The sequence below is a fragment of the Marmota marmota genome, unplaced genomic scaffold (genome assembly GCF_001458135.2).
Source record: "Marmota marmota marmota unplaced genomic scaffold, marMar, whole genome shotgun sequence".
Lineage (NCBI taxonomy): Eukaryota > Metazoa > Chordata > Mammalia > Rodentia > Sciuridae > Marmota > Marmota marmota.
Genome location: NW_025999990.1, coordinates 14,477,725 through 14,503,508, shown reverse-complemented (window position 1 = coordinate 14,503,508; position 25,784 = coordinate 14,477,725). Strand labels below are relative to the sequence as shown.

The 25,784-nt window shown below is 35.1% G+C and overlaps 1 protein-coding gene across 1 annotated transcript in view; it reads right to left on the bottom strand.

Annotated features, from left to right (window-relative positions):
* Mbd2 (methyl-CpG binding domain protein 2) overlaps positions 1 to 25,784 on the bottom strand; it is a 105,569-nt gene that overhangs the window by 43,395 nt on the left and 36,390 nt on the right. Inside the window, exon 4 of the mRNA XM_015482369.2 lies at positions 10,520 to 10,679. Coding sequence (XP_015337855.2) covers positions 10,520 to 10,679 — 160 coding nt within the window. The remainder of the gene's footprint in view (positions 1 to 10,519; positions 10,680 to 25,784) is intronic.

Sequence of the window (25,784 nt, the reverse complement as noted above, 5' to 3'; positions counted from 1 at the left end):
AGATTTAATTATAAAGTCATCAAAGGATTTATTACAAAAGATGCCAAAGAATTTCAACCAGATATAACAGCCCTACCCAAACTAAGGTTGCTATTGTATGGAATTGTCTCATTCACACCTAATTTGACACTAGCTGTATATATTTATTTGACAGTCAAGCCCAGGCCCTCTCAAAAGGATTTATTACACTTGGATATGTTTGAGGCACAAAAAGTCATGTATAACTAATTAGAATAAATAAATTGATTTTTTAAAAAAGAAAATATTTTTAAAAAGTGTTATTACATGTTAGGTGCTCTGCCATCCAGCCCTCCCCATTAGTCTCATTTTGTCTTAAACTTACAGATGTTAAGTAAGTGGTAGATATCATTATTAAATGTAGCCTTTCAGTAAAGACTTATTAAGCCAAGAATGGAGTAATCTGTATTATCTGACTCAAATTTAATAATGTAAAAGAAATAATATCAAGATTTGCTCCATCTATTACTATTTAACATTCAAAGTTATGCTTATAGATAAACATGACCAGCATGTTCTTCTGAATCACACAACCACCCCTACACAAGTGTCCCGTGGGAAAATAATCCAGTCTCCAGATGGTGTTTTTTTGGCAGTCACTGTCAACCATAGTGCTACTATATTATGAAATAATAGGAAATAAAGAATACAAAGAATCTAAAGCTCAGCACATTGACAAGAGATTAAGACATCAAAACAAGCACTGTACATTGCATGAGGCACACTGCATTGCTCCCTGGAGAGCCAAGGTTCATAAAAAATATGTTCCTCAATTCTGAATCCAAAAACTTTCATTGTAGGTAACAAATCATAGTAACTGACTGCTGTATAGCTAAGAAAATAATCTAGCACACTGGTTCTACACAAAGGGAACTAGTATGATGGTTAACACCTTGGTGAAAAGTACAAAGTGTAAGGTCAACCAACAGGATGACGAGTTAAGTCATAAAGACAAAACAGATTACCCTTTAGAGGTGAACAGAAAGTTTAACTGGTAAAGATAATATCAACTTGGAGATAAATAAGAGCCAACCAACCTTGGATACTAATAAACTTTAAAGAGAATCAAACTTGCCCAAAATGGTGACCTACTCTCCTTTAGAGATTTAGCAAAAAGTTAAAGGAGCCCATGCGTCACTGTGTAGTTTTATTACAGATCACCATATAAAAAGCTAAGAATGAGGGCAAGAGCAAAGCCACAAAGCCAGTGTTCACGGAGCTCAGTGTTCCAGACAGGTCCTAAGTACACTAAGAAGATTCGCGAACGCCACTCTCAGAATAACCAAAACTAATCCCATCACACCTTACATTTCTGCCTGCCCAAGTAATAATGAAATGGCCTCACTTCCTCATTTCTCAGATCACATACATCATCACCCACCACTCATCCATATTTTCTGTACATCTACCTCAGACTTCCATGGCTCTCAAATTTCCCCTCCCTGCTTCCATGTGATATAGCTCCAACCCAGGGCCTACTGAATAGGCAAGTGCCCCACCACTGATCGTACTCTCTGCACTCCCTTTCTCTCTTGATCCATTCCGACCACACATCTAAGGGGCAGGAAGTAGAAAAGGTTTCCCTCCTTTCTCTCCATTACTACTTTCAAATCATTTCCCATTTTTGCTCCTTCAAGAACACCAGCTTTTTTAAAGCCCGTAGCATTTAGCTACCCTCTGCCCCTCCTGTTTTCTCCGTCATTTGTTAAGACTTTTTTTTTTTTTCCAGTCATCCATTCAATCCCAATATTTGTCCTCAGGGACCTAAATACTCATGTAGACAACTTACCCAACATCATGAGTCTTTTGACCTTCTCTATCTTGCTTACCTAATATAGTCACAGGCTTGTCAATGCTAATAACTGCACCATCTCCTCTAATGAAGCACCAATTCTCTGATTTCCACTACCTTCCCTTGCAGCTCACTTGGTACTTTTTTCATTTTTTGACCCCCATCTACAACTGTTGTCCATTGGCCATCCTATTTTCTCACTGCTGTTTACCCCTTTCACGTTTTTCCCTACCTAGCACAGGTTGCATGTTCCCATCACGATCATTACACTGCAAATATGTTTGGCTTTCTTGACTTCCATGGTTTTTTCACTGATTCTATCCACTTACCCAGAGATTAACCAAAGCAGCATCTCTTTTGTCTACCATCTAGTAATTTTCCCACTACTGAAGAAAATTTATTAAAATAATTGTCTACATTAACCAATTTTATCTCCGATTTACTTTACCACCCAATCCAATCTGCCCTCTGTTCCCACCAAAACTGTTCTTGAGGTAATTAGCAAATTTCATGTTCTCAAACTCAATGGAAATTTCAGTCTTCCTCTACTTAAACTTTCAACAGCAATAACTTTTTTTTTTTTTAACACTCTCCTCTGGGAAGTCTCTCCTCTTCTCAATCCCTCAATCCACTTTGCTGATTTATTTAACAAATCCTTAGATTTTCTTCAGGGCTTGGTCCTGGTTCCTTTTCTATAGGTGAGTGCTTTTCCCCTAACCCATTGCTCAGAATACTATCTATGCCCTAATGACTTTCCAGCTCAGACTCTCAGTTCTAATACAGTATACCCAACTGCATACATGACACCTCCCCTTGGATATTTACTAGGCACCTCAACTTTGCACATTCAAAATGATTTTTATCAACCCATATAGTCTTTTCCTACAATGATCTCAGAAATGAAACCCTAATCCATCCAATGTGAAAATCAAGAGCTCACCTTTGAATCTTTTTGTAATGTTCCACACATAATTCATTAGCAAACCCTATTAATTCTCTTTGCAAAAGAGATCTAGAATCTGTCCAGTTCTATCTCCATGGGCACCACGTGTGTCTAGACCATTATTATTCCTCACTAGACAAGAGCAACTTCCTCTTCACTTCTATTGTGTCCATTTCATATCAAATTAACAGAAACCTATACTCAATAGTGGCCCACGCTTATCAAATGCCAGTAATCCCTTGGAAGAACTTCTTTTTTAAAAAAAAAAAATATACGTTTTTTAGTTATAGATGGACACAATTCCTTTATTTTGTTTATTTATTTATTTATTTTTATGTGGTGCTGAGGATCGAACCCAGTACCTCACACATGCCGGACGAGTGCACTACCACTGAGCCACAACCCCAGTCCCCTTGGAAGAATTTCAAGGTCTATCAATGTTAAATCTTTCACCATGATGTATTCACTTCCCCTTTTCACTTCCAGGGAGAGACTAGAAGGCACTCCATTCAGCAAGGCCTTAATAAACTGACAAATATAGCCCACGTATCTTTGGAAAATATCTTTGGAAGAGATTTCAACTACTTTCTCCATTGGCCAGAAATGTTGGTAGAAGGAATGATGTTTATTATTTGGTAGAAGCCAACAGGCAGTTCTTACCACAATATGCCCTACCAATCAGAATGTTCCTAGCATAAGGCCTTTTAGTGGTGGCCAATTGGTCATGGTATCCCCCAGATAGATATGTCAGTCCAATAACTAAAAAGGCTATAACTCAGTGGTAGAGGGCTTGCCTAGAGTACGCAAGGCCCTAAGTTCAACACCTCTACCAAAAAAAAAAGTAATCACCAAAAAAATACATAGTCAAAGGCCTAATTTGATTTACAGCAAGTGACTTGGTCCCTTGCCTATTCACTCACATCATCTGTCAAGGCCTTGCTCCTTCTACTTTAAAGTCAGTGGTTATTAACGTTTTTCAACTTCATTCCTTTAAGATTCTGATGAAGATAAACTCCTCTAGAAAAATGCAAACAAAAAAAAAAAAAAATACTGCACACAATTCAAAGGTTTTTGGGGTTTTTTTGTTTGTTTGTTTGTTTTGTGATGGGGATTGAACCCAGCCCTATTTTGTATTTTATTTAGAGAGAGGGTCTCAGTAAGTTGCTTAGTGCCTCCCTTTTTCTGAGGCTGGCTTTGAACTTTAGATCCTCCTGCCTCAGTCTCCCAAGCCACTGGAATTACAGGTGTATGCCATGGCACTCAGCAATTCAAAGATTCTTAGAGGTCTTCCTGAGGCACAGACTCTCAGGTTAGAACTTCTACCACACACTTCTCTATTGGTTCCTTAAAATCTGATCTTTCAAGCTTTAAAAGAAAAAGAATATGTTCCTTATTATAAACATGTTACTTATTGTGCATTCTCTTCTGAATATTGTCCTATCTGTTCTACCTGTTGCTCAAGCTTCCTAAGAGAGTAATCTAACCATTTTTATGGAAAAGGGTTTTTGGTTTCGTTTTGTTTTAAAAAAAGGCACATAACATTTGCAGCTGCAAAGCTCTAAAAACAAAGAAACCAAAAACTCATTAACAATAGTTTCCTTAAGGCAGCAGGACAGGTTACTAAGAGATAGGAGAGGGAGAAAGACATTTTCCACTGAAAATCCTTTTCACTATTTATGTACATTACTTCACTAAATAAAAACAAATCAAAATTTTAAAACTTTTATAAAATCAGGAACATTTCGTTTCTAATTTCTCATCTCCCAGAAACTTTCTGGCACCGAAAATATGATTTCTGATCCCTCAGTCTATTGAAGGAGGGTTACACAAAGGTCACCAGTTCCCTTCTAATTTTTTTTTAAACATTTCTTTAATTGTAGACGGACACAATATATTTATTTTATTTATTTACTTTTGTGTGGTGCTAAGGATCAAACCCAGTGCCTCACTCATGCTAGGTGGGTGCTCTACCACTGAACCACAATTCTAGCCCCTCCTTTCTAATTTTGAAACAAAGTATTATCCTCCTTGATCACTCCATGGCATTTACCAAAACTCTTTTCTAGGATTTTGTTATACCACATTCTCTTGATTCTGGAAGGTACTTCTCACTCCCCACAAGATTATTTCATCTTGTGAATACCTTTCTTCTCTTTGTACCTACACTGGAAAACCAATGACAAACCAAAAGGATAAGAATTCTAAATCCCTGGGGATCCCCCAAGACCCTTTTGGAAACACAAATACAAAATTATTTTAATTTAATCTTCCTCCTCTATCCCCAAACTTGTTCTTCTTCCTTTACCCTTATCCAACCCTGCCCAACAAGTGACTAACTTGATCAGTTTTAAAATACTGAAAATACTGAAAGCTGACTAACTTATTAAATGAAGTTTATTCTACTGGCTGGAGAGTCCAAATAGCATGGTGCCAGGTGAAGGCACTCTGCCTGTGTCACAATATGACAAAGCAGCAGTCCAAAAGCAAAAGGACTGTGCAAACAGGGAAGCCAGACACCAGGCATGGGCCAGGCTCATTCTTTTAATACCAACCCATTCTCGCCAAGGGTGGTGATGCACAACTGTAATCCCTACTGGGATTACTCAGGAGGCTGAGTCAGGAAGGATCGCCAAGTTCAAAAAGGCAGCCTCAGCAATTTAGCAAGGCCCTGAGCAACTAAGTGAGACCCTGTCTCAAAATTTTAAAAAAAAGGTGGGGGGACTGGGGATATGGCTCAGTGCTTAAGCACCCCTGGGTTCAATCCCTGTTACCAAAAATAAGTAACAACAACCCGTTCTCTTGTGAATTGGGATAAGACCCAATGCATTCCACAAGACCAGATTAATCCCTTCATGAGAACAGAGCTCCATCATCTTATTGCCTTCCAGGAGGCCTCATCTTTTTTTAAGATTCCACCACTCCAAAACCGTTTATTGTGGGGACCAAGCAACTAGCACATGAACCTCTATGAGGCAAACCACATTCAAACCATGGCAATGAACAAAGTAAGAATTTTAGCAGATATCAGCAAAATTCCCTCTCTCTATAATCTTAGTCATCAGGTACCTTGAGTCTCCCACTTCCACTCCTCCTGCTACAACATTAATTCAAGCCATCATTACTTTTCTGAACTATAACAGTCCAAGTAATCCACTTCCAGTTTCATCCCTTCTCAAATCCAGTATCCACAGTTCATTCCAATCTATATCCATCATCCAAATCTGATTTTATCACCAACAACTAAGTTGGTATTTTTTTTTCAAACTGCACAGGTTTGTCCCAAGATATATCTGAGCTCCCTAAAAAATTTTACTTTTATTAGTTTGTGAAAATAATTAAAATAAGCATCTTTTAAATGGTTGAGAACTTAAGGTACAGTCATATATAATCCACCTCACACCAAGATAATTCATGAAAAATGAATAAGAGATTTAAAAAATTGATTCCATTCAAAAGAATATGTTGTTTTGTTTTTCTAAATACATGTGATGAAAGAACTGTCTTCCAAGCTTGTTATTGCAAGCTGTTAGTAGGACTGTCAAGCCAAAATCAAAATTGTTCTGTACCATATTCATATCATAAGCAATTTGTAAAATACATCATAGGTCACACTAATGTTAGAGAACTTCATTATTATTAGTTTTGTCATTTTAATTTATAAAATTTTCATATTGTCAAGAGCTGGAAACACAAGGAATCTGGTCTATATTTACACATCTGAAACATTAAAATAAGAATTTTTAACAATAAAACCAAACTACTTTAAGTTCCCTAAACATGTCTTGATCCAGAACCACTGTACTCTTCTTTATACAATCCTACAGTGTTTCAAATTAAATTTTCTTAGAAACTATCACCTTGCTTCTTATCTCCATTTTCTTCCTAAAATATCAAAAGTCTTATTTCTGAAAACTTGAAACACTTCCTCTTTGAAAAATCAAAACCTGCATAAATGCCTACACATTATTTAGCTTTTGGAGAGAAGAGTATATTGCTTTATTCACACTGAGAGGCAAAGCCCTAGAAGTGTGCTCTATAATACTGTTGCCATTAGGCACATGTGGCTATTTAAATTTAAAGAGAACACTAAAAATACAGTTTTTCAGTCACACTAACAGTGTTACTCAACAGGTCATGTGTGGCTATGGCTATAAGATTTCCATCATCACAGAAAATTCCACTGGATATAATACTCTAACTTCTTCTTGGAATATACTCTTAAAAAGCTGCTAGTGACTTTGAATACCATCTCTGAGTTGATGACCTTGAAATCTTTCTGTAGTTTTTTTATTAACCCAATGTAATATCATCAGGAACTTACTTGAGAGTTCAACCCACTTTGTCAGTTGGTGAGACAGGAGTTACCTAGAAATCATTATAGCCTTGGCAACAAGATCAATAAGACATAACATAATCAAGAACGGAATTGATTTTCAGGGTAAAGTTAAGATTGAGTTTCAGACAAGTAGAAATGGATACTGAAAAACAGTAATATCTACTAACCAAAAAACAATGCCCATTTCATCCCACTCACCCATGCTAAAATAATTAAAACACACTCTGCAAGATCTTCAAAAGTTATCTTTCCAATCACGCTTGAAAATATTACTAATCACCAGTAAACTCACCTTTGATAATGGAAGACACATTAAGATCCTGGCTTATAATTAATTAGTCAACTTAAACTGTAAGTTAGCCTGTTTCAAAGTTTATTTGTTGACTGTATCTCTAATTCTTTAAAAAATTAAAAAAAAAAAAAAAAAAAAAACCCTGAAAAACAACACAATTAATGATGTGCTTGGGCTAGGCTTATAACTGTATAGGAAACCACTACCTCAGAGTTCTGTTAATAATTTTAAATCTCACAACTTTCTTTATATTGTACTATCATAATTTAAAAGACATAATTCAGTTTATTTTGCTATACATATTTTCTGTCTTATTAGAGATGTTTAATGTTGGTGTTGGAGTAACAAAAAGAGAGCTTACTTTAAAAAAAATGAAAAACTCCACTTTATGACTACGTAACTAAAATAAATTCACACACAAAAATAAGACTATGCCTCAAAAAATTCACATAGGAAGTTTCAGAAAACAATGAAAATGAAAGCCAAAATAATGTCTGGTACATTAATTTATTTAATACACTTTTATTACTACTATAAATTTCTAGAATGAGGTGGATATTAAATAAACATCAAACAACATTTATTAAGTACCTACCGTGTGCTAGGCTTTGGACTAAATATACAAAAACAAAAAGATATGGTCCCTGCCCTCATGGAGCTCACAGCCTAATTGAAGCAGACAAAGTCATAAATACAATGGCAAGCATCAGGAAAGCATTATGGAAGAAGGAATTATTCTGCCTGGAGGATGCAGGGCAGGCTTCCCAGAGATGGAGACAATGGAGCTGGGCCTTGGATGAGGAGGAGTTCGCCAGATGGAAGGGAAGGGGGAAGCACATTCCAAGCAGAGGAAACAGCATATGAGCAAGCAGAATCTTGAAAGTGCATGCCATGGTGCAGGATGATGAGTGGTCCAGCGCAGCTAGAGCAGAAAGGTGCACACAAACTAAAGAGACGAATTAGTTTTGGGTTTTTAATAAACTATAACTGTCAAGGAAGTAAATCTTCACATTATACTAAGTGTAGCTAAACTGTGATTGTGGAAACAATAGGATAATTTGAAGGCTTTCTGTTCATTTTGTAAATATTTGAGCCCCTTCCATAGGTAGAATCTGCACTGTGATTAGAACTTCCAAAAGGCAGTTTCAGAAATATGAATCTTAATTTTCTTTTATACATTTAAGAAGCAAAATAAATCACAGCTTATAGGCGTATCACCTTCACATATACATGGTCCCAACTTTTGCTAACTTGAGCTCCATATATTCCTACCACTATCTTTCATCCTTCTTAATATCTTCATAACTATTAACTCAAATTAACCCCATAGTTAAGCAATGCAGAAACAGTTTAATCTCCCCTTCCCATTCTGCCTCTCTAAACAAAAATGCCAATGCCCTATGGAAATCAATATAAGACATCATGTGAGACAATGTATTCTGCGCTCCATATCAATTTTTAGAAATCAACTATCATAAAACAAACTATTAAGCTAAATTATTAATAAAAATAAGTATGAAGCAGAGACCCCATGCCCTTCAGAAAAAGTTAAAAACACAGGGAAGAAGACAGCTTAGGTCAGAAAGTTTACTACATTGGACACCAAGTAACACTGTTTGCCAAGGTAGCTTAATGCTCAGGTAGATGGCAGCTTAGAGAAGGGTCAATGGGGAAAGGAAAAGAATTAACTTAGGTTAAATACTTGGCTAAATGTTTTTACACAAATGTCCATGTGTTTCTCACAATTATGCTAAAGGAAAATTTTTCTTACCTTGATTTTACAAATGAGAAGCCTAAAGCACTCAAAAGTTAAGAAAGTTGCCTATGCCTGTATCTACTAATAAGGAATAGAGCCAGTCCACCAAAACATGCCTTCAGAATCCTAAGTCCTTTCTACTCTATTACACTGCTTCTGGATTCCTAAAATCCATTCAGGACTCCGAAGACTGCAAAATTATAGCAGTCACATGCAAAGAAAGAAAAACCTGACTTCTCCCTCCATTTCTTTCAAACCAGTGGTGTGACACAATGGTGGTTATAGAAAAACAATTCAACAACTGATAATCAATGTATTAAAATCGTCCACTTAGGCATCCACAATGGTGACTTTAACTTCAACTCCTGGCTTACTGATGGAAGTAATCTGGTTAAACAATTTCAGAAAAGGTTAGGGGTATCCTCAGTGGCAGAGCGCTTCCCCAGCATGTGTAACAACACCCTGGGTTCAATCCCAGCACCAGAAAAAATAAAAACAAGAAAAACAATCTCATAAGTACTACACAAGTCAATGGGCCACTTGTGGGTTTTATGTTTATAGTTGCTCTTGAAGGAAAAGAAAGATATTGGGTTTTTGAATATAATTTCACTGTTTACATTGCTGTACAATAAACCATCAACCAACAGCTCAATAAAATTCAGAGCTAATGGAAGAAAACTGCAATCACAGTACTAGGATGAGATTATGCCCAAGAGTCAACATCTTCAACATCAAAAGTCAATATAAAATTGCCCTTCCTCAAACTTTGAACCTGAAAATTACAATTATGAAGTATGTGGTAAGGATATTTCCACACATTAAAATTTTTCCTCTTTTTAGGCAATAAGAATTTTGCTGGGCATTTTTGTGGTTTTTTGTTTTGTTTTGTTTGTTTTTGTAGTACTAAGGATTAAGCCCAGGAGAACTCTACCATTAGGCTACATATTCACCTTTTTCTGTTTATTTTTGAAACAAGGTCTCACTAAGTTGCCTGGAACTTCCAATCCTCTTATCTAAGCCTCCTGAGTTGCTGGGATTATAGGTGTGGGCCACTGCACCCAGTTTTTTTTTTTTAAAAAGTGGACAATTAATACTAACAAAGAAATCTTCTGTAAATAGAATCCAAATGGATCAAAAGGTGTAATATATACTGGCCTTGAGAAATACTGAAATGTTTTCTACTTTGCATGATGTACTTAGGTTCTCTCTGTGTAGGTACTGCCGAATAACAGGAAAAAAATCAATTTATAAGTCAAAGAGTTTTGCTGGGAGAGGAGGGGACAGAGGTTCAGATGGCCAATATTTCAGTCGTTAATACAACATAAAATACTCTTTGGAGAGCATCTGAAATAGCATATAGGTACAATAATAAATTAACCAACCTTATTTTGATTAAGAGGATCATTCCGCAGTCTCTGTTTGTTCTTCTGTAATTTACTAGGCATCATCTTTCCAGTTCTGAAGTCGAAACTACTGAGGTCAACCGTATTTCCCAGGTACCTTGCCAACTGAGGTTTGCTTCTGAACTTCTTCCCACTTGGACTAGAAGAAAGATAAAATTAATTTTACAAAAGCAGTAGTAATAGATATCTATATAAGTCTTTCCTTCATATTTTCCTTTCTGCCCCCAATGTTGCTACATTAAAAAAATTTTTTTTTAAGAAACTTTCTAACTTCATTAGAAAGGAGACAATGTGTCATCTAATATAACACTCTCTTAGATGCACCACTGGGGCATACAACAGATGTTGCTACAGATTATCCCACTAGTCACTCACCCAGTAACTGCCAGAGAACCCAAACAAGCTGCATACATAGAACAGCATGCACAATGCAAATTGTCTTCAAAATTACAAACTTACTTTTCAACTTCTGAAAATGCTGGGGTTTTTTCCAAAAGTATTTTATTTATACACACACACACACATATATATATATACACACACACACATTATACACACACAAGTATAAACCAGTATACATATATATGTGTGTGCCAAGAGCAATCAGAAAAAAATTCTGATCAAATTCTGAAATCAATAACCCTTTTTAAACACTACTCACAACCTCAAAGACTCCATATTGTCTGATCTGAGCATATAACATTTATAATAGGAAACCCTTGAATTTTGACATTTTAAATGTTCCTAGTATAATTATTAAAATGACAAAAAAAATCTCAGGCCAACATCTGTGAACCTGTTTATGCAATGCTGACATTAGTTTTGCTAGCCAAACTCCTATCTTGGGAGTAAGAAATATTGCCAAAACTGGAAAACTATAGAAGTGTCAGAATTATGAGGAAAACAAAACTAATCATTCCTGAAGTTTTTCTTGTAAGAAATTAATCTGGAAGAAAGTTTTTATAGAAAGAATGCCCTCAAAGTCTTATCTAATAGATTTCCTGAACCAATTGTATAGTCATTATGATAACTCACCAGAAAAAAATTGTGAGAATTTCAGAAAAACTCTAAAAGAAGTCAGCATATCATATTTAAAAACTAACCTTGTACCAACTAATCACTATAAAATAAAGTCAACAGAAAGACAAAAACAAAAAAACTCTGAGAAATCAACAATAAAATATTCCCCTGAAACAATAAAACAACTCTTTGGGTCAAGTTTAAACCAGTATACACCACTTGTCACATTCTACAGTATTCTGTCATCACAAACTTTAAGACAAATGAAGATCTTATCAACATTGTTTTTCCACAATCCCATGACTAAGTATTCCTGATACCAAATTCAAGATCTATAGAATTCAGTTAACAGATAAAAGATAACAAGGGCTGGGAGTGTAGCTCAGCAGTAGAGCTCTGGCCTAACGTGTAAGGCTCTAGGTTCAATCCCCAGAACTGCAAAATAAAAATAATAAAAGCAGATGGAAATAAAAACCAGAACATAATGGAATAAAACAAAGGAAGTAACAACCAAAATACACCAAGGGGCAGAATACAGGATCATATATAGCAAATTTCTAACATTAATTTCCAAAATGTTCAGTAACACAAAATAGCAAATAGCTTTCAATATTGTCTAAAACTTGAATCATCTCTGCCCAGCACATACTTCTACCCCAAAACCTCATCTTCTGCATTCCCATCTATCAGCAGCATCAATGTCCACCTAGTACCTAATCCTCCAATCTAGACAGTCACATCACAATCCTTCACTGTTCCCCTCCATCAGCCACATAACCAGTACCAAATTCAAGTTCTAAATGTTCAGAGTCTCCTCAGTGCTGACAAAATAGTTTCACATCCTTAATAGGACTTTTAATAAAAGTTTTTAATTTACTTCCCAGATTCTTTTCCTACAAGCCTTGGTGCTGTGATTCTAACAAAGTCACCAAAATATGTCATATACCTTTGCTGTTCCAATCATGCCAACATGTCACCTCTCCTCATAAGCCTTCTATTACTCTCCAATTCAAGTTTAAAATAATTCTACTATCCTCTGAAATACTTATTTGTTTGTTTGTTTATTGGTACTGGGGATTGAACCCAGGGGTGCTCAACCACTGAACTACATCCCTTTTTACATTTTACTTAGAGACAGGATCTCAATGAGTTGATTTGGGCCTCACTAAATTACAGAGGTTGGCTTTAACTCAAAATCCTCCTGCCTCAGCCTCCTGAGCCACTGGGATTACAGGTGTAAACCACCACACCCAGCTCACAAGTCTATTTCATTACAATTTCTATACATTTCCTAAATGAGTCCAACAACCAGAAATTATGATGCCACATTTTTTAAAATATTTTCTTAGCTGTCAATGGATTTTTATTTATTTATATGTGGTGCTGAGAAATGAACCCTGTGCCTCATTTCACACATGCTAGGCAAGTGCTCTACCCCTGAGCCATGACCCCAGACCCTGATGCCACTTTTTAAAACCCTCAAACATCATACACAAGATAGTACTGAACAAGGTAACTTTCTGAGAGCAAGAAACCATCAACTGAATAAGAAAGGATGTGGTTTTCATTTGCAGACACAATGAAATGATAAACACCATGCTTACTTAAACATTATTTTGCATGAAATTTTGAAAATTAAACTGGAAAATATTTTTATGGTTATTATGTTATACTTCAAAAGAAATAGAATAGTAATAAAAGATCCAAACGAATTTGAAAAATTGGTGAAAATTTCTCTGCTCTTAGGTCACTTATATAATTATTATTTTAATTAAGCTAGAATACTCATGTAGCCTTTATCATCAGATGTTCAAGTTACTAGTAAAGAGGATTCTGATAAACTATTCAATGTGCTTCAAAAATGAAAACAAAAAAATCTCTCCACAAAATAAAATGACAAGTCTCAATCAGGTTTCCCTCAAAAGATCTCTGTAGTACAATAAAAAGGTGAGCTCAGGAACAGACCCTGATTTGACTGACAAATTTTCCAGAAGGAAACATTCAGGCAGCAACTTTTGCCAAAAAGATAAGCACTACTGATTTTGGCATGTAGTTGTAATAAGTAATTTTTTTACATAACAGCTGAAATGTCAAGTACCTATTGCATCTGAAACCCTACTAAAGCCTCACCACTACACTGCTCTATGGAACAAAATTCATGTGAGACATATCCATTTTCGACACCTCTCCCTCAAGCCAAGAAAATGTAAATAGGTACCTAAGAGCTCCACAAGCTATATTGGGTTGGGGCTGCAGCTCAGTTGTAGCTTAGCACCATGCATGGCCCTGGGTTGGATCTTCAAAGTCAAAAAGACAAGCAAAGGCTGTATTAATGAAATGTGATTCCATAAATTAAAGACCAAAATTAATAGTTTAACCTGGCTTAAAATCATTCCAATATTTACTATTTTTTAAAATATCAAGGCATTATTTTTAAAAAATGCCTGACATACTACACAAATAAATTATTAATGAAAAAAAAAAAGGTTCAAGTCAAGTTTTAACTACTAGCATATCCAAAAGCATTGGACTATCAACTGACAAGTAGTACATTCCTACTCATTCTGTTACTACCTCCTATGACTAAAAAATAGAATTCTATGAAGCATTTGTATTTGGACAGCTATAGTAATCTGTCATGCATTAAATGCTGTCTTCAGGAAAAAAAAAAAAATACAGAACAAGCCAGGCATGGTGGCACATGCCTATAACCCCAGCAACTCTGAAGGCTGAGGAAGAAGGATCCCAAGTTTGAGGCCAGCCTCACCAATTCAGCAAGACCTCTCTCAAAAAAAATAAAAAGGACTGGGAATGTAGTTCAGCAGTGAAACACCCCTGTGGCTCAATCATCCCCAGTACCAAAAAAAAAAAAAAGAGGAGGAGGAGAAAAAAACAGAACTAGCCATCCTCTCTTCTATGACTACTCTAACTTTTGTTCAGTTCTTTAAGAAGAGTCAGCCTAGCTTCCCCAAGAAATGTTAAGACCAGAGACCTTACTCTGAAGGAGATGAAGACAAGCAATAGAACGCAAGTCTCAGGGTATAGTTCAAAAATAAATCTACCCATGAGATACAGACCATCTGCACAACTGCAGACTGACCCTGGAAGTCAAAAACTGAGGACATAAGCTCTGGTCTGACCCAGAACGATTAAGTTACCACCCAACTGCCCTCTAAGATGACTGTTCTAGATCCCAATCTCAGAAACACCAGGACTTACAAAAGTGACTGTTACTTATTCTTAAAGTATCAATTCATAATGTGAGGAAATTATTTTTTTAAGTCTAGTAGTTTGGTGAAGGATATTAGTCATTTTCAGCTTTCTCTGCCCAAAGTGATTACTTCTAATCCCAGTAATAAAATACTGTTTCACTTTCAACCACATAGAAAAATTCCCTGTCAACTGCCCTTTTGATATGCCATTCCTGAACTAACACCTTTGTGATCACACCTTTAATTTCTGCTACCCATTATTAAAATACCCTAAAGACAAGGACTAATAGAAAATCAAAATTGAGTTGTATTTTTCCAGTTCATATAAGAACACTGAACCTTGCTTCATTTCAATTAAACTGTTTAAAGCAATTCTTAAACCCAACTCCATCTTAGGGTATCTTTATAAATACAAATTCTCAAAAAGAAATTTTATCTGATGTCAAACTTTCAGATCTAAAAAAAACGCAACCAAAACACCAGAATACTTAAACTAGTCAGCTTAATTTAGTGGTATTCATACTTCTTATCACACTGTGGACTTACCTGTCTTTATCACTGCCTGAGCTAGACAACTAAGTTGCCAGTTGTATGACATAAAAAGTATATCTTCAGAAGACCTACTTTGTGTATGTGAAATGACAGTCTTCAACTATCCCTTTAATATAAAAGTTCCAATACTAAATATTCTACAGCAACGGAGATTTGAGACTAAAGAAACATCAACTTTCTAATTTTTTTAACCTTTTTATGTGTTAAACTGTACTTGTTAGCTTACAAGTTAACTGTTCAAATAAAAGATTTCCCTAACTTTTAACTAATAATTGGCTCCAGAAATCAAATTTTAGTAGACATGAAAAATATGAAATTAGAATAATCTTTTTGTACTAAAGTATAAAACCTATAATCAGAAAAACCATCAAATCAATAAAAGAACAGAAATCAAAATCAAAACACACACAACAAAAAAAAACTAAAATATCATCATTCCCCTCTTCACAACTCTTTTCCTCGTGACCTTTAAATGTACATTTTAAAATAGACCATCCTAAGCCCCCTTTTTATTATGTTTCTGACATATTTCTATCTATTCTTATATTGTATGATTTATCTTATGTCATTTTTACCTCCCATGTCAGATCAGTTATTAAATAATCATCCTGGGCCCATCCTTTATTTCCATTGCCACTGCCCGGTACATGTCTTTATCATCTCAGATCTAAATAACCATGACAGACTAACTGATTTGATATTTGCTAGACTCTTCCCATTCTTAGCTATCCATACTGCTCTTCATAAAATACCACTTTGATCACAGTTCCTCTTTAAAAGCCTTCAATGTAAATTTGATTTTAAAAACGTAGGTATAATCTGTATTGTAGTTTTCATGTTATCAGTTAAAATAAATTTAATTTTAAAATAAAATAATCCCATAAATATGTATAATTTTTATATATTGCTTAAAAATTAAATTTCTAAAAATAGGCACAGCGTTGCACACCTACAACCACAGCATTTTGGGAAACTGAGGCAGAGGGATCCTAAGTTCAAAACCAGCCTTAGCAACTTACGGAGGAGCCCCTGTCTCAAAGTAAGAAATTTTTTTAAAAGAGCTGGGGATGTAGTTCAGTGGTAGAGTAACCCTGGGTTCAAACGCCAATACTGCAAATAATTAAATACGTTCAACAAACTTTACCTCATTAGCAAAAGGAAGCCAAATATCTTAGCAATTCATCTGAGATCCTTTTCCATCTGGCATCCTTTTTACCATTCAACCCTACTTTCCACTTCTCCTACCTAGTAACATTTGCTTCAGCCATACTGATTTTTTATTCACTCTATCCTGTATAGGCTGAATGGTTTGAAACGGTCTTTTACATGGTCCACAAGGTATGATTTTGCCTCCAATATCCAAGATCTCCATCTAATATTCTATCTCTACTAAAAACTCTCCACAGAAATAAGCAATGTCAGTTCTTCCTACAGCAAGTAAATGTTGGTTTCTCTTCTAGTTCCGCAATAGAGTTCCATATGGTTATAAAACTTCCACAAGTTTAAACCTTACCTTCACAGATAGCTATTGAAGTACTTTTTTATGAATTACATTGTATGATGTTAGATTTGCTTCAAATAGTGAAGGGTGGGTTAGTGTAGTGGATTTATTGTGTGTGACAGGGATGCAGTAAGATTGACCATGTGTTGACAATGGTTTTGTACAGTTCTACTTTTAAATATACGTTTGACAAATTCTACAATAAAATATTTTAATGTAAACTAAAAATCATGCAAGCTCTTTTCCCTGAAAACAGGAAAGTGGTTTTTAAAAATATCAAGATTTTGCCCAAGTATATCTGATCATTAAACAATTTCCTTGGCTGTGGGGATGGAGGTGGAGAACTATACATTATTAATTAGGAAAAATTTCTTTATTTGGCTGCTGATAAGATGGGACAGCATTCCTCTTTTTCTTCAACATTAATGTTCAAGGAAGTCACAATTTTATAAGATATAAAAGAAATAAACCAAATTCTGTACCAATATCATTTCATTCCATAAAGTAGCACTTAATGTGACAAAAATTACAAAGAGTATATTACTGTAGCTAATTATGACACCTCTACATCTGGTTTAATAGGAAAAAATAAAAGACCAGGTTGACTAAAATCTGAAAATGAAAAATGCAGATACTAACTAATTTTATACCACTGCTTTAAGGCTCTTGTTTTCTCAAAATAAAAAAGAAAAATACTGTTTATTTTAAATTAGGGATGAGACACTGCCATAGAAATGTCAGAAGAAATTAAATGTTTAAGAATTATGTGAAAATATAGTTGGGGGTGAGCTGAGATAAAACAAGATTTGCCAGGAGTCGATAACTGTTAAAACTGAATAAGTATGGGGAATTCATTATACTTTCCTATCTACTTTTACATGTATGAATTTTCCCTTAATAAAAAGCATGTGTCTACGCACCCCCCCACACACACACACAAAATATATACATATATGCACAGACAAATGTATCTAAAAACAGACTGAAAAACACTGTTAAAATATTAACAGTAGTTCTTTGGGGGACTATAATGATTGTCATTTTCTTCTCCATACTATTCTACATTTTCTACATGGAGCACAAATTGCTCATAACAAAAAGTGTATTATTTTGTAAAGCCCTGAAAAATGTTTATAGTCTAAAATTTGCTCTAATCACAATCACACTTCAAAATATAATAAAGTACTGTTAAGTCTTCACATAATTACTAAGCACATGCTTCTACTTGATTGGTTAAATTAAGTGAGGAAAAAGGAACTAAAATTTTATGGACCTGACTATCTACCATCTATCTATTCATACTAAATGCCCTACATGTATTCATTTAATCTCAAAACTCCATGATGCAGAATTCTTACCCTTAATTTATATTTTAAGGAATCAGAGGTTTATAGAAAATTAAAAACGTGTTCACATTAAAACAGTAAAGCACAATTCAAGTCCCACTCTTCTGAATCCAAAGTCCCCATTCTTTATTCTAAATCAGGGCTACTATTCCTCAAATCAGTTCACAAGTACATGGGAAGCATTTAGAGACTGCAGTTAACTTGACAAGTAAATATATGACTATGGAATCTAATAATAAAAAATTGCAACATGTATTTTGTGTATCCACTTCTACTTCATTTTTATATCATTTTATTGTAGCTCACTCCGCTTTTAACATACTATATATAACCAGCATCTTCACAATTACAGCAAAAGCAATATTATCCTCCAAAATAATTCAAAAGCAATTTTTGAATTTTATTCTTTTCAAGCAAAGAATAAAAGAATGGTTTCTAATATTAAAAAGGAAATAAAAAATTCTATAGCTCCCTTCGTGTCTAAAAATCTACATATATACAATATAAATAAATACTAATAATACAAATAAATACTACAAACACACAAATTTAAAGTAAAATAACATTTACTTCAGCTACTCAATATCTGTATAGCTGATTTGGCACAAGGCAGACGCTGGGTAGAGCAAGGGGACACAGGACAGCCCATCTACAGCCAGCATTAACCCACCAATCTTCCAGATTTAACAGAGAAACATATTAACTATTTGCTTCATTCAGCAAGATAATACCAAACTTCCACATACCAGGGAACATACTATATACTGAAGATTCAAAACTGAATCCAACCAACTCCCTAACCAGGGAGGTTCTGAATCTGGTAGATGACAAAGATGTGCTAACTAGTTATTACAGCAAATGTTAGCATTAACAGAATTACACTCAAAATGACATGTTGCAGGGGGGTCCTCCAACAGCCTCTGAGAAAGGTTTTTTAAAACCAACAAAGCCTTATTAAAAAGAATTTTAAGGATATTCTTCCTTGCTCTGTGAATACTTGCAGCATAAAAAGAACAATGGAAAAAGAACACCAAAAAACAGCATTCAATGAGAAAAAAAAAAAATCTTTAAAAGGGGATTTGTTCATCATCTCACTTTTGTAAATTACTCATAATACTTCCTAACAAATGTTAGGTGCATACCTGTAATCCCAGCCTCGGGAAGTTGAGACTGGAGGATCATGAGTACAAGATCAGCCTTAGCAATTTAGGGAGGCCTTCCGCAACTTAGTGAGACCCTGTCTCAAAATAAAAACCAAAAAGAACTAGGGATGGAGCTCAGTGGTAAAGTATCCCTGTGTTAAATCCCCAGTGCCAAAATAAATAAACCTGACAAGCACTAATAAGCATTCAATTTTAAAATCGGATTTTTATATTTTATATCTTATTTTTAAATTTTATATTATATCCACATAGAGTTAAGTTATATCACTTTCCCAAACTAATGAGTTTGAATTTATATTATAATGAAAATGAAGACAGCCAAATGATGAGATCCCAGATATTACTTAAATTTTATTCTATTCCATACTTCTTATTTTCCTTCATTGGAAATTTAATTTTGAGAAGTTCTGATAAAATTAAATAAAAATTCCCTTTACAAATTTCCTACTCAATTCTCAGTGGAAATAGCTCAGGGCAATAAAAGAACAATAAGGAAGAGCTACAAAGGGTATTAATTTCAGGCCAAACAACAAGTCCATGAAATAAGAGTTGACAGCTTATTAGGTCTTTAGAAGATCCCAAAGATAATTTTTAAAATTATGAATTATTATCCCCACTAAAAAAATTTTTGAAATCAGTTTCACTGTGCAAACAACCGCTTTTGTTCCAATAATTAAATTATTTTAAAAATGACTATATCTTACAAATAAAATTTTAAAAGTAATTTTTAAAAATCATCTATCAATTTCAGTTGGAGATTATTTTTAGAATGCATATGCATCAGTTCCCTTTGAGCTATGTATTTCCTCTAATACAGGTATTGCGGGTATTGTGGCAGGTGAGATTTTTGCATGTCAGATTCTAAAAATCAGATGTAGGACAGATGGCAATGTTGCACCTCAACAAAAATTCCTCTAGCATATCACAAAAAGATGTGCTGGTATAGCTAATGGAGAAGTATTCACACCACACCGGTATCTTTCATTTCTGGACCCAAGCTTCAATCATACATACAATATCAAGAGGAATAAAACAAAAGCATGCCAAACTTTGTATAATTAAACAAGCTCATAACTAATATTTTGATTCCTTTCCTCTCTCCGACTACAGAACTTGTCTAAAAATTAGTCTTTAGGCCAGGTATGGTGGTGCACACCTGTAATACCAGTGGCTTAAAAGCTTGAGGCCAGAGGATCACAAGTTCAAAGTCAGCCCTGGCAACTTGTCGAGGCCCTAGGCAATTTAGTAAGACAGTGTCTCAAAATAAAAAATAAAAGGGGCTGGTGATATGGCTCAGTTATTAAGCACCCTTTAAAAGATCTTTAGGGACCAAATGTGGTGGTGCACACCTGTAATCCCAGCAGCTGAGGGTGCAGGTGCTGAGACAGGAGGATCATGAGTTCAAAGCCAGCCTCAGCAATGGTGAGGTGCTTAACAACTCAGTGAGACCGTGTCTCTAAATATAAAAAATAGGGCTGAGGATGTGGCTTAGTGGCTGAGTGCCCCCGAATTCAATCCCCAGTACCAAAAAAAAAAAAAAGATCTTTATGGTACATTTCAACTTTATCTCAACTGTGAAAGCAATAAATAAACTTCTTCAGCAACCCATATAAAACTATCATGAGATGAAGCTAAATTCAGTCTACAAGCAACAATTTGTTTTTTTCTAATTTAAATGAAAGCTTTTAAAATGAAAACCTACAGCTTGCTCCTTAGGGCATGTGCTGCCTATCTGAATATCTGAGAAATAATAGCGTTACTCCTAACATAAATCAGAGACAAAATATTTCTGAACAAACTGATCATTTATATTACCCAGAATATTTCTTTAATTATGTTAATATACTACTAGTTTTCATTGTTTTCTTCCAGTATTACATAAAGCTGGAAGGTTATCCTTTGGTACAATGGCTTCACTATCAAATTTATCATTTGCCATCTTCAGGATGCGAGTATAATAGTAAAAAATTACATTACTCTAGTTGCACACCAAGCTCAATAAAATAGATTATACATGAGGTGTTGCAATGTTTGAGAATATGAGTAGAGAACTTTATTCTAGGCAGCACAAAAAAGTAGTTAAGAGTTCTGAGTTCTGAAGTTAAAACACCTATTTCAGGATTCTACCTCTGCATTTACCTGCAGTATAACCTCCAGCTTATTACTTCACTGCCCTGTGCAAACTTCCCATCTGTAAAAGGGAAGTAATTGTACCCATGCCTCCTAGAAATATAAAAATCCAATATAATTCATGTAAAATAATTCTAATAAAAGTACTAATAGCTGACAAAATTCAGAAAGTGTGACACACAATACATAGTTAAGGCACACAAGACCCTATGCTAATATACTATACACATACTGTTTTTTTGTATCTGTGTACTATGAATATCCCATTCGCCATTTTCACAATATCCCAAATATCCAAAATCCCAGAAAAAAATTCCTTCTACTGTACCCTCACATTAATGATGAAAATTAAAAACTCAAAAATCTTAAGACATAATAAAATACCTTACAAATTTCATCCCAACACCATAGGCAATATAAATAAAGCAAAAACTAAGAAGTCATTTAAGGCTTGTTTTTACAAAATTTGAGGTGCAATATCAATAGATAAACATTTATTTAGCATCTCTGTGTTCAGTATCGTGTTTAGGGGGAAGGAAGACAGCTATGTGAGAAAACCACAGGTTCCACAGTAATGAATATGAAAGCAATCCAGTAAGTGCCAGGTTTAACTATAAAGGAATAACCAGGAAAAATAAACTGGCTAGCCAGGCATGGTGGCACACACCTGTCATCACAGCGACTCAGAAGGCTGAGGCAGGAGGATCACCAAGTTGGAAACCAGCCTCAGCAGTTTTGAGAAACCCAACCAACTTAGTGCCATACCCCAGCAAAAATAAAAAAGGCTGAGGATATAGCTCAATGGTACAGTGCCCCTGGGTTCAATCCCCAGTAACTAAAAATAAATAAACAAAAGAATATACAGGCTAAGCATCTCTTATCCAAAATGCCAGAGACCAGAAGTATTTCTAATTTCAGATTTTTTTTCAGGTTTTGGAGTATTTACACATACAATGATGACAAACTTACGGGATGGGACCCAAGGTTAAACATAAAATTAATTTGTTTCATAACACCTTATACATAGAGCCTGAAGGTGATTTTATGCAATAATTTTAGTGCATTTTGACTGTGATCTATCATATGCAGCCAGGCATGGAAAGTTCTACTTATATTGCTTTGTCTGCAATTTTCAGATTTTGAAGCATTTCAAATTCAGATTTTTGGATTAGAGATGTTCAATACGTAACATGGGGAAAGTCTTTTTACTGAAATCTAACATGACTTTAATAATAAAGATATTTAAGAACTGTAACAACGGTCACATTCACTCCCCTGGTCCATTCAACCAGTTTTCTACAAATATTACCCAGAAGACTGTTTGGGTTTTTGTTTTTAAACACAAAAGAAATGATGGAAGTTTGGTTAGACTTTGACATCCTTGATGTTTCAGAACTCAGACCTTCAAAGCATGATTCCAGTCTTTAATAACAAGTGGAATATACCTCTACAAATTTTAAACCTATTTATATGTACAATCCATACAACTGGGGTTAGCTATTAAGAATTGTTTTTTCTTAATTAGTCCTTAAATATGTCTAAAGCTTCAAGAGATCTACAAATTTATATGAGGGACAGGTAACAAACATACCCATCTTACAACTGTTTAAGGTGGCACCCCTCATTACTGAGGAGTTGGAATACCACCTCCATGTCCCTCAATTCCTAGGCTCTGCTGCCTTCCCTATGCTCCTATTTTTATTAAGATCACTCATGATTTTATAGACCTCAATTGAATCTGAGTCCTCTTTCCAGATCAAGAATGCGAAATCTTTTTTAATTTTTCTTCTTATGCCTATGCTCGCTGCATTTACTTTAATTCTCTGGTTCCACTGGACCTTTTTTCCCCCAGAGAAGTGTTCTATACAAACGCATCATAACTTTTTTAAGAATCAAAAATGTTTACTACTATGCTTTCAATATCCAAACAGATGATATGTTGTGACAGCAACTGTAACAGTTTATCATGACCCCCAGTTACAACCTAGACTCTAAAACACAAGTTTAGATGTGACTTTAAAAAAGGCAAGCGAGAGTTATTTAAGGATCCTATGAGGAGGAAAATACTTCAAAACTACCAATGGTCAAGTCTTATATAGGGAACCCAAAACTAGAAATGATACGATCTAGGAGACCAGTTAGAAAATTACTCTTCAAATGATGGGTTCAAATGATGGCAATGAACTTTTTCAGAAACTATAGCAATGGGCTTGATAATTTTTTTATCAAGCCACATCCTTTTAAAAAGCTTTGGATGATATATGAACTGCCATAACACTATCAAGAATCCTAAAAAAAGGCATAATGATATTGCTTAACTGGAACCAGAGCCATGCCCTCCTATTAGAACTTGGCAATTTCAAGAAGCAACCAAAAATATTCTACCAAAATATGAAGCTTTCTCCATGGGCTTAAATTCAGTCCAACTAACAAGTGTCAGCCACACCGTATGTTAATAGGCACAGATTAGTTTAAATTAATTTCCCCAGGGGCAGGCTAATTCAGGGGATAGCATTATTAGAATCTGTGTGAAAAACTGGGGGCAGGTGTTCATTAACAACAGAGTTCACTTTTAAACCCATCTATTTAATATGACAGAGGCTTTGTGATCTATTGGTTTTTTTCAAGAGGGGGGTGCACATGGGGACACTAGTGTGTAAAACACAACACTGTGGGTTGAAAAATAATTTGTCCTCTTTTAAAATAAATAGGTGACCACCATCATTCATCACAGAAAGCTAAAGTCACAAGTAAAAGTAATTACTATATTGCTGTCACACCATGCTACATATTATTCTACTGTTTCAGAAAGTAACCTCTCAGAAGGAAATCAAGATAGGGTATTAACAATTCTGAGACTAAGACTTTGTAGGCAGTCAATAAACTATAGACAACTCTCTTTCTAAACCTGAACAAAACACAAGTAACAGAACTCTGTTCAATGTGTCCTTTCCATTTTGCATAAACAAGTAAAAAGCAAATTATTCTGCAGCATCTCATAAAAAGGACTGTACAGTAATTATCACTAAAATGGTCTTTGATTTGCCTTAAGATGAATTTGCTTAGAAAGTTTGTTTTAAATCAATTCTATCAGATTTTTCTGCCATAAAATATTTACCACATTTGTATAAAAATTTTAACAGCCGAGCACGATGACACATGTCTGTAATCCTCAGCTACTCTGGAGACTGAGGCAGGAAGATCATAAGTTCAAGGCCAGCCTGGTCAACTTAGCAAGATGCTGTCTGAAAAATAAAAAGGGCTGGCAGTGTAACTTAGTGGTAGAGCCTTTGCCTAGCATGTTCAAAATACTGGGTTCAATCCCCATTGTCCCCCGCCCAAAAAAAAATTGACAACACGCTCAAGAAAATGTTTTAACCACATTTGAAATGTGCACAACAACCTTTCTATTTTCTTGCAGCGCTGGGGATCAAGCCCAGGGCCTTGACCATGCTAGGCAGCACTCTACCATGGAGCTATCCCCCTAGCCCAAAGTTCTAGCTGTGTTATTTTAGAGACAGGGTCTGGCTATGTTGCCCAGGATGGCCTTGAACTCCTTGGCTCAACAGATTTTCTGCCTCAGCCACCCAAGTATTTGTAACTACAGGCATGTGTCACGGTGCCCCCAGAGAGGGCACTGAGAGGGAAGAGAGGAGAGAAACACTTTGCAATAACCAAAAGTTAGTTTGAACAAATACATCACCCCCAAAACCAAACAAACTATATCCCAAGAGAACTGCCACAGGATGTGAAATTGAAAGTTTAAGATGCTCAACTGCAACTAGACCCTCAAGGAGTTCAATCCCAGACACAGAATATTCTTGTCAAATGTAATTGCCTACATCAGCCCACGGTTCACAGAAGGTTATACAGACTGCCTACTCAGAAAACAGAATGTGCTATAAATGAAAGAACACATAAAATTGAACAATTGTGAATAGCACTACATGAAACAAATGAATTTGGAAAAAGAAACTTCTTTTAACTACAAAAACTTTTATAGCATTAAATCAAATATTTAATCATAGGGAAATTCAAAATAATCACTTGTATGTTTTTAAAAGTAAGTTTTTCATTATATCATTTCAGATTTCAAGATGTGTGGTCTCAAGTTAAAATATAAATTGTAGTGCAGCATTACCTTTTTTATAGTTTTTTAACTTAAAAGGGTGAGATGAATTTACGGAAACTACTCATCCATACATTTGACAGCCATCAAGAAAATGTTCAGGGACTGAACAGACAGTTCACTTGTCTACAGATGCCAGAGGCCCTGGGTTTGATCCCGGCAATCACCAAAAAAAAAAAAAAAAAAAAAAA